The 18,113-nt window shown below is 36.9% G+C and overlaps 1 protein-coding gene across 7 annotated transcripts in view; it reads left to right on the top strand.

The window, feature by feature from the left end:
* Nucleotides 1-18,113, top strand: part of RPGRIP1L (RPGRIP1 like) — a 71,050-nt gene that overhangs the window by 26,449 nt on the left and 26,488 nt on the right. For 5 of the 7 annotated variants that reach the window (XM_065640714.1, XM_065640715.1, XM_065640713.1 and 2 more), the window contains exons 12-22: nt 4,255-4,361; nt 4,594-4,644; nt 5,844-6,023; nt 6,671-6,788; nt 7,501-7,953; nt 9,510-9,661; nt 11,947-12,313; nt 14,090-14,304; nt 15,507-15,590; nt 16,397-16,468; nt 17,510-17,687. In XM_065640714.1, the coding sequence (XP_065496786.1) occupies nt 4,255-4,361; nt 4,594-4,644; nt 5,844-6,023; nt 6,671-6,788; nt 7,501-7,953; nt 9,510-9,661; nt 11,947-12,313; nt 14,090-14,304; nt 15,507-15,590; nt 16,397-16,468; nt 17,510-17,687 (1,977 nt within the window). Of the gene's footprint in view, nt 1-4,254; nt 4,362-4,593; nt 4,645-5,843; nt 6,024-6,670; nt 6,789-7,500; nt 7,954-9,509; nt 9,662-11,946; nt 12,314-14,089; nt 14,305-15,506; nt 15,591-16,396; nt 16,469-17,509; nt 17,688-18,113 lie in introns of those variants that run through there. The other 2 variants (XM_065640716.1, XM_065640720.1) reach the window with 2 other exon arrangements.

The raw sequence follows: 18,113 nt of genomic DNA, 5'->3' as shown, positions 1-18,113 counted from the left end.
CTAGACAAGTGTAGTTTCTGTTGTTGGTGATTTCAGAGCTGCCTTTCAAGTGTACATTTCAGCAATAGGCTTAAGTTATGACTAGCTATTAAGTACAAAAATTGACCCAATGCAGGTTACATGCTGGATGACGATGATATAACTCCAGCTACCTTCATTCTTCATCTGTTGGGTTAATCTTTACTCTTTATTCTGTGTTTCTCTTCTGCACTGAAAATTCTTATGGAAAAGAGGACCATCTGGTGGTCCTTCTCAAATTATAAACCACTATTCTAGTTTTGTTTACTGTACAAAGTTACATGAAGCCTTTATAGGCCCCTGAAGATGGTTAATTGTCTTTCAACTTTGTGAATTAAAAATTCTTAAACATTTTCAGTGCACACTAATTTTTATCCACAGCTATGTTTATTTGCAATAATACAGTTTTCTGATCTACTGAACTGATTCATATGTGGTTTGCCTATGCTGTAGGACAACTTCTCAGTGAATCTTTAAGACCTTGCGATATTTTATTTTTTTGTCTCAACGTTGTGATATACTGTGGCGACACAAAGTTTACAAAGCCAGAGCACAGGCAGGAAGTAAACTAAATATTTTTAGATTTAATTCTTCAAATGTCTATTTTTTAAAGGTGTATTTCTGTGAGTCATTTAATGGAATGAAGTGCACCAACTTGTTGTGAATAATTCTCATGATTACAGCTCGAGTTCAGCATGTGCTTACCATTAAGATTCTGAGTAGCTCTACTGACTTCAAATACCGCATTAAATATTTAAACATTTTATTTGACCGCAGCGAGTGTGTGCAAAATTAGCCTTAAGTGATCCTAAAATAAATAAGATGCCTTAAGCGACAATGATATGAAGTTATGACAGACAGACAGCTAGAGACAGTTGTTAATGACAGCTTGCTTATGCAATGCAAAATTTAAAGTGATCTTAAGAGCATGAAAATGATACAGACAATACTGTTTAGTTGAGTTGCATGTGGAAAATCAGGCAACACCTTCCATCGTCTGTCCTTCCTACGGGCATCATGTCGAAGTGGCAACGCTTGACCGCCCCTTCCCAGCACTGAACAGCTGGTTGGGCTCTTCAGCTGGATCACCAGGTTACTACACTTGCCGTTTCCATTGAATTGAGCTTCCTGCAGCTTGAGTAGTTGTTGTAGTACCCTTCCAGATCTGTGTATCTAGGATCTGATTTACACCTACTTGTCTTGGACAAAGCTCAGGCAGTATAAATTTCTTCAGTTACATACTTCAGAGCATCTGCCTTTGCTTCATATCCCTCTTTTAAATTCAGCAGGAGAAGTGAAGTACTGTTTGTCTTAACCTACTGCCTGGAACTAGCGTAGAAGTAGTGTCTTGTCTACCTTTCATAGTTTGGCAGATTAATTTTTTTTCAAAACATCTTTTCCAGGACTAAGAAAGATCTTTAAATGAAGTCTTGAAAATTCTTAATGCTACAGCAGACTAACATCATCTTGCTTTTTTCAACATCCTCTTCCAGTGTTTCTCTTTAGGCTGATTGTGTAATTTGGATCTAGATTTTTTTAGTAGGATTTTTCTGTCCATAACTTTATAATGTGTTTTGTAATACTTAAAAGAAATACATTTAGACAGAAAACAGAATAACTTGTTTCACATTGTGATGTTTGCCCTTTTTTCTTTTTTTTGAATATGGTATTTGCGGACACTTTATCACCCTTCTCCTTGCCTTAGTCATTTATTCTTGTGTTTCTTGTCTTTTTGATATCTCCCAGATTCTCAGCGATAAATTGCAGTAGCTGTCTGGATCATGTTCAGCTGAGGAGAGTATGATTGCCCGGTCCCTTAGGTGTCTTACGAGACCCTTATCGACACAGAGGGCTCTCTGCACGTCTGCGTTCTGCTTCCACCCCCAGCTCTGTAGCCTTTCACACAAGCTGCTGGGGCAGTGTTTGCCAAAGCCTCTGAGACAGTGTTTTTCCCTTCTATTGTCATAACCTTGGTACTGAAAACCCTGATATTGTTGCGATGCTGTGTTCTTGTGGGCCGCGGTCGCCAATGGTGTGAGAATCGCCTCTTCTCTCTCCTCTTTTCTTCCCCTTCAGTTGCAGCTTTTGGGTTAAAATATGGCAAGCAAGCTTAAACAGCAGTCAGCATGCAGCACCAGCTCTAATCCAAACGAGCTCGGATCAGTGCCGATAGTATTATAAGTGGAAGCAACCAACAGAGTTTGAGCGGCTCCTGATGAAAAACGGCATCATTATGCAGGAAAACTAAATGGCAGGACCTTCCTGTCACTTCTGTTCCCTAAAGGCTGCTGCAGAAATGTTCCCTTTCCACCTGCCTCCTACCCTGCACGTCTTGCATTTTGTCTTAGGCTGGGATCACAGAAGCGCAGCCTGTGGAGAGTCTTGAGATGCAACACGGACAGTACTAAGGTAGACTGAGCCGTGCTGTTGACAGATTGGCCCATTTTGGCTCAACAAGCTGTTGAAATTCTTCAATCTGAACAACAGCTAGTTTCCTTTCTATGTGCCATTTATAGTTTTGAAGTTAACTTTTCAAGCAGCAAGTGTGAATCGATATTAAAATGTGTGCAAAAACTTCACAGAGGTTTCATGTTGAGAAAGAGTGGACTGAGCTTGCTGCTCTTGCCAGAAAATTCATGACAATGAGACAGAAGTACTTGAGGAGGGATATCTTTTCTCCTTATCCCTGGAAAAAGTGCCAGTTCAGACCTCAGTTTATATCATAGAGAAAAAAACATCAGCACGAGGGGCCCTTTCTCTCTGTGGGAGACCTCCCAACAGATACAGATCTTTCGGGGGTGTTATTTGGGAGAGTCCAGAAGACTCAATTGCTGATGAGTGTTTCACCATCTCTTCTGAAGGCCTGCCTTCTCTGCCCATTCACAAGCCTTAGTTTGTTTTCTTATTTGCTTTCTAATTTTTAGCCCCTAGTGTTTCTAATTATATTTTCTTCTCAGCTGAACAAATGCATTACATTTTCCTTATAACTGCGGAGAATTAAAACCTTACTGGTGATTGTGTTTGAATTGGAAGTGACTCTTGTGGAGTCCTAACGCATGAATAAGGCTACTGTGTGTAGGAGCAATGGCTTTACAGATGATTCATTTTTAGTGAAGATGTGGTTTGTATATAAACTCTGCAAAATTACCACTAACCCGACGTCAATCTTTGAAACGTTTCAGAACCCTTGGGACTTGCATGTCAGCCACCTGTTGTGTGCAGAGTTCAAGCCTCTAAACCGAAAAGCTGTTCTGTAGAAGTAACTGAGTCGTGCATCATGCCCTGAGGGTCACCAGGGAAGATTCTGGCATTAAAAAGATATTGTGGACTATTTCATTGAAAGCAGTAGCATATATTCTCAATTAAGTATGTAGTGTTTTACCATCAACTCCAATGAGTGCAGATGGGAATTACAAAGGCTAATGCTTGCACGTCAGGTTGACAGTTAACATTTATAACATTCTGACCTAAAATACGAATTCATAGCGTTTAAGTACATGGTATGAGAATATAACTTGAGAACTTTAAAAAAAACCCCACAAACAAACAAACAAAAAACCCAAAAAAAACCACCACACAGGAAAAAGTAGGAGAAAAACTATTGTTATCAAGAGAATAAGGAGCTTGGCCAGAGAAGGAGAGTGAGAGTACTTTGTTTTCCTTAGAAACCTCAATGATTTTGAGAAAAGCCTGGTTTTACTCTTTTCCACGTGAAAGAAGGTATGTTGTTATAGCTAAATTATTTTGCCTAATCCTTAAGGTATTCCTCACATCGTATTGAGAAATCATTGTGGATGTAGCTATGAATTAGTGGGTATTTGTGTCAAATTGGTGTAACCTTCTGCTGATAATTTTGATGATGTTTAGTAGTTCAGACTGAGTTTTATATCTTCTCTATTCCCCTCTTCCCTTCCTCCCCCAAAACAGAAGCTGTACTTGATTGGGCATATCTTTCTATTTAGAAATATACAAAGTGCAGATTTTCAATGCTGTAGGTTCCCTTTTAATGAAAGTAAGACTGTTTTGCCTAATTTCATCCATACACCTGTACCACATCAAAGAGGAGTTTTCTATTCCTCTCTTTCTGTTTGCTAATACCAAAGATTTCCCTGTACAAAACAAATTCTACATTTTAAAATGAACTTTCCATGCAAAAGTTAATATGAAAAAACAAGTTTATAGTTTTTATAATTATGTTCAATTAAGCAGAATATTTTGTTCTTTTTCTATGTTAAGACCAAAAGGAAAAGCTGATGCAAGAGAACAAAGAGCTGCAGTTACGCCATCTGGAACATCAGCAACAACTAGATGAACTGAAAAATCACATGAAGTTTTTGACCAAGGTGAACCAGATTTCTGTCTAGACTACAAGCAAAAAGCCCCATTCTATTTTTTATGCATAGTGCAAACACTTCTTGAAAGTAAAAGAATACAGAAATGTAACAGTGTTTATTTATTCATGATATTAAGCAAAATGTCATGTCTAGTGAGCATGCATCTTGTTATTGTGAATGTATTTCTTCGAATATTCATTCACATCTGGTAACACCTTTTCATTGACTATTTCTGTTTCAGGAAAGTGATATTGATGTGGCAGAACTCAGTGAAGCCATCTTGCTTATAAAGGTAACTTACAAAGAAAGAGCATATGGAGGGTTGGAACTGGATGACCTTTAAGGTGCCTTCCAACCCAAACCATTCTATAATTCCATATATTTTGCATTTATTCTTTTTTTTTCTTTTTTAAACCCTTGGTTGACCATTAGGTGTTTGCTACACAATGCCTGGGATTTTCAAGGGCTGAATTATTTGTGCATTTTTGAGTAGCTAATGCTTCAAGCTTATATGTGTGCTTTTGTCATTTTTTCAGTTACACTGAAGCAGAAGGGAAGATGAAAAAATAGCCAGGATGAAGCCTGGAGTTATATAGATAATTCATTATAACATCAAAAGTGAATTAAAGCAGAATCACAAGCTTTTTTAAAAAAAAACTTACTTTTTCTCAGTTAAATGAGTTATCATGCCTTCTTGTTGTTCCTATAATATTTATTTTAGAAAATTTTGTTTTTTCTGTGATTTATGGGAGTGTAGTATAAGCATGGAAGTTCTAAAATGTGATACAGTAGTGCTTAGCAACTTCTCTTTGTTTATTAATCAGAAAAACAGAAATACCCATAAAATGTTTGAGTTGGTTCGTTTGTTTGGGTTTTTTTGTTTTCCCCTCTGGCACATAAGTTGTTATTTTATTGTTTACAGCAAAATGAAGTGGGCGTGGGAGGAAGAAATCAGTGAAAAAAATAAGTTTCCACTGTTCCAGTGACTTAATGTTTTATTTTCTTGAGGAAGCGTTTACTGTAAATAGAACCTTTTTCTGCTACTGAAATGCAAATGATAATTCTCTAATTAAAAAAAAGGCTGGATGAATTTAAAAATCCCAGTATTAATATCAGAAGCAATGTAGACTTGAGAATAATAATTCAGGCTTTGTCCAGTCACTGAAATAGGATTATTAGTTATATAAAAGGCAGATTTATTAAGGGGTTTGTATTTTCATTGGCTAGACAGGAGTGATCGCTTCTGAATATCTCGTACATTTTCATTGGTTCCTGGTAGTCATGAGGTGACATAACTGAATACAATCCTGACACTTACTGGCCTACCTCATTCGTATTTTTTGTGTCACCACATGCTCAAAATTTACTAAGTTATGCTTACTGTCTTATTGTTGTTCCAGAGTTACATCCCAGTGTTACATTTAACCAGATACAAGCACATCAAAATATTTTGCTAAAGTTTGTTCTAGTGATTTTTCAAATTTCCTCCAGGGTCGAAAGCAGCAGAAGAATGGGGACCTCACGTTTTTGGAAAAAGTAGAAGATGACACCCATAAAGATTTAAAACACTCCATGCGGGAGCTGCAATTAAGGCATGCGGAAACAGTGCAAGAACTTGAAAAGACAAGGAATATGCTAATTGTGCAGCACAAAATTAACAAAGATTACCAGGTACTAAACTTTGTTCACAGTGGAAAATAACCTGATAAAAACTCTTTAACATTTGTAGCACTGGAACTTGCCATAATTCAGACTTGCAAATTCAGCAGCAAAGCCAGTCTGTTTGTAGGTAACTTAACCTAAGATTTTCTGTTGTTGAAAGTATTGTTTAAAAGCGTGAGATCCAAATGACTATAACTTTAGTCTTTTAGCTCACACTGATCAGAGCCCTCAGACCATCCTGCGTTGGGATTCTCTCTGAGCTCTTATCAGGTCCTCACAGGAAAAAATAGTGAGCGTACTTATCAAATAAGCTTCGTTTTCCACAACACACTGCTTTTACTCTCTTTTGCTAGATTATTGCAGATCATATTTTGACTTTTCAGTTAATCTGAGTTTAAAATAACAAAATCATCAAGGAAACTATTAGGAACATTGGCCTGAAGGAATAGCTAATCTGCTTTTCTTAATAATGTTTTTAGATTTTGCTGAAATTTAAACTGATTGCTGTATTGCTGAATTAAAAATTGCTGCTATTTTTGTGTACTCTAAATGTTCTTTCCTCAAAAAACCTGTATTTTAATTTGTAGCCGAAAGCATGTGCAGCATCAGTGCAGACAAGCCCCAAAACTTCTTTTTACATGCAATTTTTTTTTCAGACTGAAGTAGAAGCAGTGACACAGAAGATGGAAAGTCTGCAGAAAGACTATGACTTAAAACTGCAACAATATGTCCATCTTCTTGATATTAGAGCTGCACGCATCAGAAAACTAGAAGGTATATTTAAAGTACATTCTTCTCTAATTTTTTTTTGTATTTTATCTTGCAAATTATTGATGTGAATTTGTTCTTCAGTTGAAACACTTCTCCATTCCTAACGCTAGTAGGAAGGTCAGTTCTTTCATGGAAAAGTATCTGTGTGCTGTTTCATTGACTTAAATGATAAAGGTATTAACAAGGCAAAATTCAACAAAGCAGTTTGTGCATGTATTTGGATTTGTTCACAGTTTACCATCTGTGAGGCCGGGCAACGTGTAAAGAAAGGTCTTTGCTGATAGTTCTGTCCACTCAAGATGTTACGGAGGTTAGAAGTCAGATCTTTCCCTGGCAAATGTCGTGCAAGCCCACAAAAACATGTGTCTAGAGTCTCTGCCACATTTGTATAGTGATACTTATTTTGATCATTGAATAATTTCCTTGGTAACTCCCTTGTAATCTGTTATTAATTGTTAGGGGCCCATGTCTATTTTTATGTATATTGGAGCAGCTCTATTGTGGTATTCTTGGTTTTTGTCAGTGTGCTAAATGAGCAGTAGATCTACGATTTTATATATGTGAGTTCTTTTTTAGTAACGCCTTTAAGAAAGTAACATTGTTAATATAACTGAATTATGTTTTTTTCCTCTCTACTCAGTCATTAATTATATTTGTTTTTTAAACAAGACTGTCACATTGTAGCTCTATTTTAGCTCTTTTTTATTTGTTGCAGCCCAACTAAGAGATGTTGTCTATGGTACAAAATCACATAAATCCAGACCAGAAATATTACCAGGGGATCCAGTGGATGAATTTGCTGAAACTTTACATTTAGAAAGAGGAGAGAACCTTTTTGAAATTCATATCACCAGAGTGATCTTCTCTTCTGGAGCTATGCACGCTTTTGGTGACCATGAACCTGCAACGTTTTGTACTTACGCATTCTATGACTTCGAACTTCAGATCACCCCGGTGGTTTATGGGCTCAGCCCCTCGTATGACTTTACCTCTCAGCACCTCGTGCAGGCCAACGACTGCTTCTTGCACTACATACAGCACAGCAGCGTCACGCTCGAGGTTCATCAGGCGTACGGCACAGAATATGAAACGGTTGCTACATGTCAACTAAAGTTCCGTGAAGTCTTGGAAAACAATGGGAAGATCTACAGCAAAGCCAATTTAGTTGGTAATTAACATATCAAAATGTATTCTGTTGAAGTGATGTGTATCTGGCCAACAAGGAGTTGGTGTATGACTATTTCAAAAGCATAAGAAAGGGGTTTACACAACATGGTATTTCCTGTTGAATGTGCAGCGTGTTTTGGTGATTCTACTGTGAGCTGTGGGAAAGGTCTGACAGGTGGAATTTTGCCCATAATGGCTGAGGACAAAGATGGTGTTAATATAGTGATCCCAAAGTGCGTGACATTACAAGTATGACGTGCTGGAACTGGCATTAGAGAATCTTGTCTGAAAATAGCAAGTGATTTTTTTGCCTTACATAAAGGTTACTTGCGAAGTATTACTGCTACACATGTAGAGAATTACTAATGAAAGATAGTATCACCTTACTCAACAGAATTGTACAAAAACAACATGGAAAAAAGTAGTTAGTGGAGCAGTGTGCTTGACTGCATTGTAGCACTATGCATATGTTAGAATTTCTTTAACTTTAGAGAAAGACACTTCAAAATAAGACGGATACTCTTTTTCATTTTGATTTACTGTTTTATATATTAATTGATGTTTTAGTTACTTAATGCAAGTTTCTGTCATCCTCTAAGACTCTTATTGATACAAAGGGGCCCTACGTACTTCAACTATGAAACACAGAGTAATTTCCGTTGTCTTATATCTAATTTAAAGTATTCTACTTTTGCATATGCAATTTATCTGTTTGGCAGAACATACATGAAAAACAAAACCATTTGTCCATTATATAACTGTCAAACATCAGTGCTTTATATCTGGCCCAGGTGTCATAAATATATCCCCTCATTCCGTATCTATAAAGGAAGAAATGGTTACAGTGGTTGTAATTTAAACTGGTAGGACAGAGGTCTTCATATAGTCATAAGGCGTCAAAATGGTGCAAATGGTGGTGATTACAGTTAATAACATTTCATATAGTAGCATAATCTATGGGGGAGTTGATTTTGTTTTGTGCATTTTTTTCCTCTCAATTCATTGTTTTAAAATAATTTTAAGATATCCTGGATAAGCTGATTTTTAAGAAGTACTTAATATTCTGTGCTGTTTGCTTTTTCTTTTAGCAGTATTTTGTCAGGTCATTGTATTCAGGCACCTCTATACTGCCCACTCTTGTCAAAAATCTGGTTTAATAAGCCATTATAAGGTGGTATTTTTGCCAGTAATTTAAAGTGCATGCCACTTCAGGGGACGTTTCCAGCTGTTGACATACAAAACTGTTCTAAGCTTTATTTGCCTTAAAGAGATTAAAATAATGAATTTGACTTGACCCTATAGCTTGGAGAGTAAATATTGCAAATTACAGTATGAAAAAATAGTCATGTTTTGGTTTTGGATTGTACATGTAGAGCCAAAGGAGTTGTTTCTGTTTCTATAATAATGTGGACTCCTCATCTGATGTCACAAATGCTGTCATAATGCATAGTCACAAGATTATTAATCTTTAATTGTTGTTGTTTCCCAGCTTTTGACATTAAGTACTTTAATGTTGATAAGAAAATTAATGCAATCTCATATTTATTTATTCCTTAGGAACCAAAAAAACCATTCAAAATTATGGTACTCTAGAATACTGGATCAGGTTACGAGTTCCTATGGATCAAACTATTATTCTGTACAAAGAGAGGTCAAAGGCTCTCGGGTATATAACATCCAATTTTAGGGAACATGAACAACCATCCCAGGTATGTTTTGGTTTTTACTTCATAGTTTTGATAGAATAAACTGTTCAAAATTACTTTTCCAGTTCAAATAGTTTACTTCGAGTCTCAATATGTTCAAGGTTAACAAAGTTAAAGGTTCTTGAACTGGAAAATATGTTTAGCGGTTGAATGACATGTTTGTCATATAAAGAGATAAAGAGCCAGATGAATTGTAGCTTTCCTGAAGAGACCAATTCTTAAACTTCAGTTACTTATTTTTACTTAAATTGTCACCAGATTATTTGAAATTATTTTATTTAATTTTCCTAACCTGTAATGTCAAGTTTTGTTAACATTTTGTTCTAGTACAATATTCAGGAATGTTAAACCAACTGGATGTCAGACTGTCAGACCAGTATAACAGGCAAAGCAGTTCTTCAGAAGGGTCTCGAAGATCTTAATGTTTGAGTATTATGAGAGAGAGATTTCAATTTTATTTTTTTTTCTGGATAATGAAGAGCATTCTGGTAATATAATGCACTGAATAATCATGTCTAAATGAGGGTCACAGAAAAAGAAGGGACTTTCAGACATCTTTAACAATTGCTTAAGAAATAAAAACAATCAGGTTGAAATATATAAATGAAAACTCGTTAGAGTTTCTAACAGGCATTTTTTTGTCTATAGCTGTGTAAATTACTCTAAGTCTGCAGTAACTTCAATGTTTTATATTATACCATAATGTAAAATTATATTATACTAGAATCTCAATGGATTCCATGTTGTAATCTGAGAAGTATGTTTAGTGTATGAATTCCATTAAAGGTCACTGCAGGCATTTTCAGAATAACTTCATGTTTGATAACATTGTAACATTTGCTTTAAATCAAAGTATTTTAAACTAACTCACAAAATCTGTCCACTGATAAATGCCAAAATCTGTTACTTAGTTTCCACTATTCTCGATTATGTTATTTCTCGCTGGGTTACCAATCCAAACATAGTGGCAAGGTAAAACATGTGGAACAGAGCATTTTGGTGTAATTGTACATTTGCAAATTCAAACATGGCAGCTGAAATATACTGATTGTACAGGAGAAAATAGGAAAAATGGCAGAAATTAAGAACAGCTTCTACAGAGCTGTTTGAAACAGTGCAGTTTTCAGAAATGTCTTATGGCAGAAACTAAAAGTCATATAGTTATAGCAGATGGTTACATTATGTTAAGGGTTCTGTCAATCTGCAGCTGCAGAAGTAGCTGCAGTTGTGCGTTCCAAAATTTAAGCTTTCACTAGTTAAACATACATATAAAATTTTCTGTCCTGTATAGCAGCAGAAATGATGGAAGCATGAACTGTACATAAACTGCTATAAATTTCCAGTTCTAATGTAGCCAGAAGTAGTCGTCTTAAGTCTGCATATTAAGGACTTAAACTGTCATGTTTGGTTTTCTCATTAACTATCGATGTGGATTATTTAATGAAAATATTTAACATTTTATCACACAAAATCAAATGGTTACATGTTTCCCCATATACCGGAAGACAGAACTCTGGCTCCCAGAAGCAAGATAATTATGTACAATTAATGAAAATAACTGAGACATGTCACAGTAAAAAGGGAAAGCCTTTTGAGATCAATGTAGATGAGGATTACTCATTTATGACAGTCATGTTATTTGTTTTGTTTTTATTCTTTAATTTCATTAAAATGAATTTCCCAGTTTTCCAACTGCCATTTCCACAGAACGTACAAGCCATGCTGATAGGTGATTAAAAACACTTGTGATATCACGGAGTTTACTTCAAACATTTATTATTACTCTTCACATGCTGATTTATAATTTTTGTAAATTATTTATGTGGACAAGGGCTTTGGAGGAAAAAAAAAAAAACAGAGGAATCTGCAGCCCACTTTTAATTATTGAAAAGTACATATATAAAAGGGACTAGTGTTAGAAAAATTTCTTGACACAGAATAGCTGTCAAGATCAGAATACTTAACTTAAAACTAGCACTAGATATGAATCACTCTTAAAACTGTGATGTTCACTGCTTTGTAGATGATCAAATGACAAGCAGATCGTAAAACTTTAGAACAATAAAGCAAACAACTACAGACCTGAAAGGATTAACCTCTTATTTCCTTATACCACCAACACAAGAGAGAGATGTCGTTGAATTTAGAGAACAAGTAATATTTTGACAAATAAGATTAAACAGTAGTTGGACTGTCATTGAATTAATCAGTTATTTGTTCTATTTATGTAGTTCTTAGAGTTCACCAACATTCTAATGTTTTTAATTTAACTTCTTTTTCATTTAAAGCAGCAGATACACAGAACTGCCCAAGTCAGCACTTCAACAGATGGCAATTTAAATGAACTCCACATTACAATAAAATGTTGTAACAATCTACAATCCCGAAAAAAACATCTTCAGCCAAATACTTATGTTGTCTACAAGTTCTTTGATTTTGCAGACTATGATACTCCCATCATTCCTAGCAGCAACAACCCACAAATAGATGACCATATGTGTTTCCAAGTGCCAATGAATGCAGATTTAGACCGATACCTAAAATCAGAATCGTTAACCTTTTATGTATTTGATGATGGTGAAACGGAAGAAGGTGCTTATGTAGGGAAAGCCAATGTGCCTCTTATTTCTTTAGCACATGACAGATCTATCTCAGGTAAGAATTAGACCTCTTTAAACTTAACAAAATCTTCACTTCTTCTATTATATATCTTTAAATCTCTTTAAGAACCAAACTAAAGAAAGAGTCTTCAGAGATCTGTGGACCGGCTGGATCATTGGGCTGAGACCAGTTGTCTGAGGTTCAAGAAGGCCAAGTGCCGGGTCCTGCACGTGGGTCACAACAACCCCAGGCAGCGCTCCAGGCTTGGGGAAGAGCGGCTGGAAAGCGCCTGGGGGAATAGGGCCTGGGGGTGTTGGTGACAGCAGCTGAATATGAGCCAGCATGTGCCCAGGTGGTCAAAAAGGCCACCAGCATCCTGGCTTGTATCAGCACCAGTATGGCCAGCAGGCCCAGGGCAGTGACCTTCCCTGTGCTGGGCACTGATGAGGCCAAACCTCAAATCCCGGGCTCAGTTCTGGGCCCCTCACGCCAAGAAAGGCCTTGAGGTGCTGGAGCGAGTTGAGAGAAGGGAACGGAGCTGGGGAAGGGGCTGGAGCACAATTGTGATGGGAGCGGCTGAGGGAGCTGGGGGTTCAGCTGGAGAACAGGAGCTGAGGGGAGACCTTCTGATCTCTGACCTGCCTGAAAGGAGCTTGGAGCCAGGGGGGGTCGGGCTCTGCTCCCCAGGAACAAGCGCCAGGACCAGAGGAAACGGCCTCAAGTTGCGCCAGGGGAGGTTCAGGTCGGATATTACGGAAAATTCTTCACAGAAAGGGCTGTGGGGCATTGGAACAGGCTGCCCAGGGCAGTGATGGAGTCACCATCCCTGGAGGGGTTTAAAAGATGTGTAGATGAGGTTCTTAGGGACATGGGTTAGTGCCAGAGTTAGGTTAGGTTTTGGTTGGACTCAGAGGTCTGGACACAGTATTCCAGATGCTGTCTCAGCGGTTTCAAATAGAGAAAGCACGAAACTTCCCTGGATCTGCTTGACTCCATTCTTGCTCATCCAGGCCAGGGTACAGTTGCCATTCTTTGCTGCAAAGACACAGCTTGGCTGGCTTAAATTATGTTTGTCAAACAGGACCAGCTCTTGTTGTGCAAGGCTGCTTGTGATCAGTCAGCCCCCGCCTGGGCCATTAGCTGGTGCTATTCTGGGCTGGTGTGTGTCTTTGCATTTGCTCTTGTGGAACTTCATGAGGTTTCCATCAGCCCGTTTTTCTACTGTATGAACAGCAGCCCTGCCTTCAGTGCATCAACTGCTCCCCACAAGCTGATATCAGTTCCAAATTTACTGTGGTGGTTATAATATAAAAGCTGCTTAACAATTATTTCATTGTTATCTGTAAAGCATTAATGAAAACTTTAAAATATGATTCTATAGTTATCCCATATAGATGGATAATCATAGAAAATTTGCAAGTGAATTTAGGGTGTTTCTTCTATAAAGATTTAGCAACTCGCAGATTTTTTAAAAACCTCTTATTTTCTTTAGGAAAAGTAAGTATTAGTAAAACATGGAAATGTTTTAGTTGGATCTTTTGAAAGATGTCTGTAAGAATTAGTTATCTGGTATTAGATTATCTGAGAAACCTACAAGACTATTAATGAACACAGTAATCCAGTCCCTTCTATATCCTGTAGTTTTGAATATCCACAGTGTTATATTGGATATTTTTAATCTAAAAAATACAATATTTTGACGCTATTTAGCTTCTAAAATGAAGAGTATTCAGTTACTTAATTCCTGAATCTCACTCAGTTTTGCATTGCATTTTCTTGTATATGTATAGAATAAGATAATTTGAGACAAGATTCGCATTTTGCTTTCAGGTACTTTTGAACTAACAGATTCTGAAAGACGTGCTACTGGTACCATCACAGTTGAATTAAAATGGAAGTTCGTCTACTTACCACCAAGTGGATCAACAATGGCTGCAGACTTAGTGAATTACATTCAAAATGAGAAATCAATGGCAACTAAATTACCAGCGGAGGAAAAAACGCAGAGTCCAGCCCTGCCTCATTCTTTTACTTCATCGGTGACAGTAAGTAATTTAACAAATTCACAGAAGTTAAGAGATATAAAAGACCTATTACAGCAGTTCATTTAGTTCTTCCCTGATGACCAGGGTTTGTCCTTACTGTGAAATAATGCATAGTACAAATGCTTCATATAACCGCCATCTTCAGCTTCCTTTGGGACATGAAATCTTTCTTGTGTCCAAAATTTTTAAAGTCTTTTATAACGGTAGATAACTGGTTAGCAAAAGAGCAGGGAGAAGAGGGAGGAGAAATAACAAACAATAAATGTTTTCCCTATAAACCTGATGCTTATTGATTCTCTTTCCAGTGTACCTGTCCCACATAAAATGTAGTCACATGCTTGTGCCACTTTAGGGCTGTGGTTGAAATTTGTGACAGTCATTAAATCAGCAATTATTTCTATGGTCTCTTAGAAATTCAGACAGAACTCAGTCAGTTGGGGTAGCTTTGAGCCAAAAGAATTCTCAAGCAGCCAGACCCAAGCCATATGTACAGATCTGTAGGGGTATCTGCACCACACTCTTTCATATTCTGGTGCCTGGAGTTTGATGCTGAGATACCCAATAGCTTCTTAAAAATAATTCATAAATTAAAGGTAGTGTGAGGAATTTTTAGTTTATAAAAATCAGTGGAAAAGGACGATAATTTCTACCTTCATCAAGAGAGTAAAGCATGAAAAGTAATAAACCACTTTCTCTTTATTGTTTTTTGTCTTTTGTATTATAACATCATGACAGAAATATTTCTTCATCATTTAGTTAGCTTTGCAACTATTACCAGCCTCTTCTCTGTGTTGTTATAAAATTCTCCGAGGGAGTGAGGTGAGGAAAGGTGTCAAAGACATGGTACACCTACAGAACAAGAAAAGGAATCAAGTGCTCTGTAAATGATAATAATAAATCATTCTGCCACATATATGATACCACTGACTTCAGTCCTACACTTGTTTCTCACCTGGAACTCAGACTGCATTCCATACATCTTCTGTACGGTTTTATACCCATTTGTGGCTGAATTTGGAAAGGATTTTCAATTTGCAGGAGGTTGCTTGTTCAAACAACATCTCCATCATCTTGCCTGTTAAGAATTTAATGTAGTGCAGTTAGGTTTGGCTTTGAGAAAAATCGGCATCCCTCAAAATTTACTGTAATATAAGATGGTTACAAAATGGCAATAAATGGTCTTTAACTCTGTTTTATTACAGAAACCAACACCCAAAGCAAGGCAGCGTGCCACTCAAGCAGACAAGAAAGTATCTTTCGAGGATCTTAGTGCAAAACAGATGGCAGTAAGTTTTAAGTATTTTGCTCATGCGTGTTGAAGCAAGAAAGACTACTTATGTCTCAGTATGGACAATTTGTAGAGCTAATAATGAAGAACACTCAATTATTTTAGCAACAGCTGTGGAAAACTGAGCTGTTAGCCATCTAGTTACACACACAACATACCCTCAGCTGTCCGGACAGTAGCTTCTCAAAAGTCAGACAATTTTTCACAAACTAGGATTTTCTAAGGGAGACAACTACTCAGTCTCCATCAAAGTCTTCATTACTGGATGGGCAGCTCCCCTTGCTGTTCTAAAAATCCAAGCCTCACTGGTTAGAGACAAAAGGACTGTTAGAACTAAATAATTAAATAGCTGGTGCTTCTGTGGTGCCTAAATCTTGTGGTGAAATGGCAAGAGAGTGTCCATGCAAGGCAATTAGAAGCTCAACAGATTAGAACTGAGCAAGAACAGTCTGTTTCGTTTTCCTGATCATTTTTGGAATAGCACAGAATCTAGTTCTTGGATAACAGTGTGACACAGAGCAAAGCAAATAGTTGGTTTGGGACTCGCTAAAAGGTGGGAGGAATGGTTTGACTCGCCCAAACCATTCGTGAGAATTGTCCAGCCTTATAGGCAGAAGCTATAGCAGAGGACAGAAACAATAATGCCGATGTGGGGAAACAGAGGACATCATTTCCTGGCCAAATGCTTCTCCACCACTAAATTCATACTTACTTACGTTGTGTGTTACATACATACATACTTACTTTGTGTGTTATTTTTCTACTATATGTTAAAGGCTTCCTCTTATTTTTCCCATCATTTAGGGCTCTATTGTTGAAAATAACATGGAACTTGCACAGAAGACGAAGGCTTGGGGAGTTCCAGGTGTTTCAGAGGTATGAGATTATTCAGGTTTTGTTTTGTTATGTAATATATTGCATTTGAATTCCGTGTGTATGTTATTTCTTCAGAGTCATGCATCGGGAGTAAAACTACAATGAATTAAGATCTCAAAAAAAAAATCAGTAAAATATGAAATAAATTATTCATTTTGATAACAATCTAAGGGAGATTGCTCATTGGAAAGTGAGGAATATCTCTACTGATTGTCTTCTGTGGTTGGATGAAGTTTATTTTGTCTTCCCTCTAAAAATTACCATTATATAGCAGAGGGAAATGAAGAGAAGTGGTGGAGTAACTTTGGAATATTGCTAAATACATAGCATTCCAAGGAGCAGAAAAGAATTTGTAATTCGTAATGGTCCAATTGGTTGTAAAAGTAAATGGTGGCAGATTGGCAAACTAGTTCTTGGTGGTGTAACACTGTGGTGTAATCACTGGTTCTTATCTTCATTTTTCGACTTTAAAGCTCTTCTGGGGCTTTGATTGAGAAGTTAAGTCTCTTTTCCACCACATCAGGTGGTGTTGGTCAAGTAGAATATAGTTACTTCAGAGTAAATTATGCACTATTTTACCTGAGATAACATTTGTATTTTGTAGCAAAGCTGATTCTTTTTTATATTATTTTAGCTTGCTTTTGAAATGGAAAATATTGTCTAATGGGAGTTATAAAGTTGCCAACTGAATAAGGTGGTGGTGGGTTGGTTTTTTTTTGATAAAACTGAGTCTTGTAGAACTGAAACAGCTGAAATATAAATGAATCTGGAAATCTAACAGACTGTATCTGACAGGTACCAAATGATTATAATAGTTATGTTTTCACAAATATACATCATTAGAGAATTGTCTTTCTACTGTATCAATTGTTCGTTACGGCAGTTGACAACTTATTGTTTCTTGCACTGCATAAGCAATATAATTGTTTAAAACCTATGTGTAATGAATGCGAGCCATAATTCTTCAAGTTTTGAACTTTAGTAGCTTTTTACTATTCGAGGACTGTTATAAAGACTGTGGGTTTATCTATTTTTATATAGCATGTGGTATACGAGGTTAAAGAAGAAAAGCTAGCAGATGATAAGGCAAAGGAGATGGCTGAAGAGATTCAACAAGAAAAGGCTGACCTGTCACCGCTGTCAGAGGGGCAGCTGGCTGAGCAAAGCTCTGGTACCTCTGCAGATGAGACAGAAATAAGTGAAGAATTGGAACCAGAAGGTAGAATTCATTTTTATGAATAAGAAACAGTATTTTCTTAATAAATCTGTCTCTTTCCATTTTCTTAAGTGTTTCTTCCTAGCAGTGGGAGCTGCCTCATTATGAGAAGCTTCATGACAGAAATTATATTCTGGTGCACTGTGTCACCGAAGCTGGGTGGTGGGTATGGTGGTGTTATTTTCTTCCCAAATGGAAACAGTATTGTAATCGAATGCAAAAATCTGGTATCTGACCTAGATTCATAAAATATTAAAGGAAACCTGGCTTCTATTTTAAATGCCTTTGTATTGTCCTGTAGAACTATGCTGTTCTAAAGACTGTTATAATGAATATACTCCTTTTGTCTGCAGATAACAGCCAATGCTGATATTGGAAATACTTTCAGACAGTGAGAGGGGTGGTATGTCTTATCACATCTGTGACATA

This window comes from Caloenas nicobarica, chromosome 9, assembly GCF_036013445.1.
Source record: "Caloenas nicobarica isolate bCalNic1 chromosome 9, bCalNic1.hap1, whole genome shotgun sequence".
Classification (NCBI taxonomy): Eukaryota; Metazoa; Chordata; class Aves; order Columbiformes; family Columbidae; genus Caloenas; species Caloenas nicobarica.
This window is presented reverse-complemented; position numbering and strand designations above follow the sequence as displayed.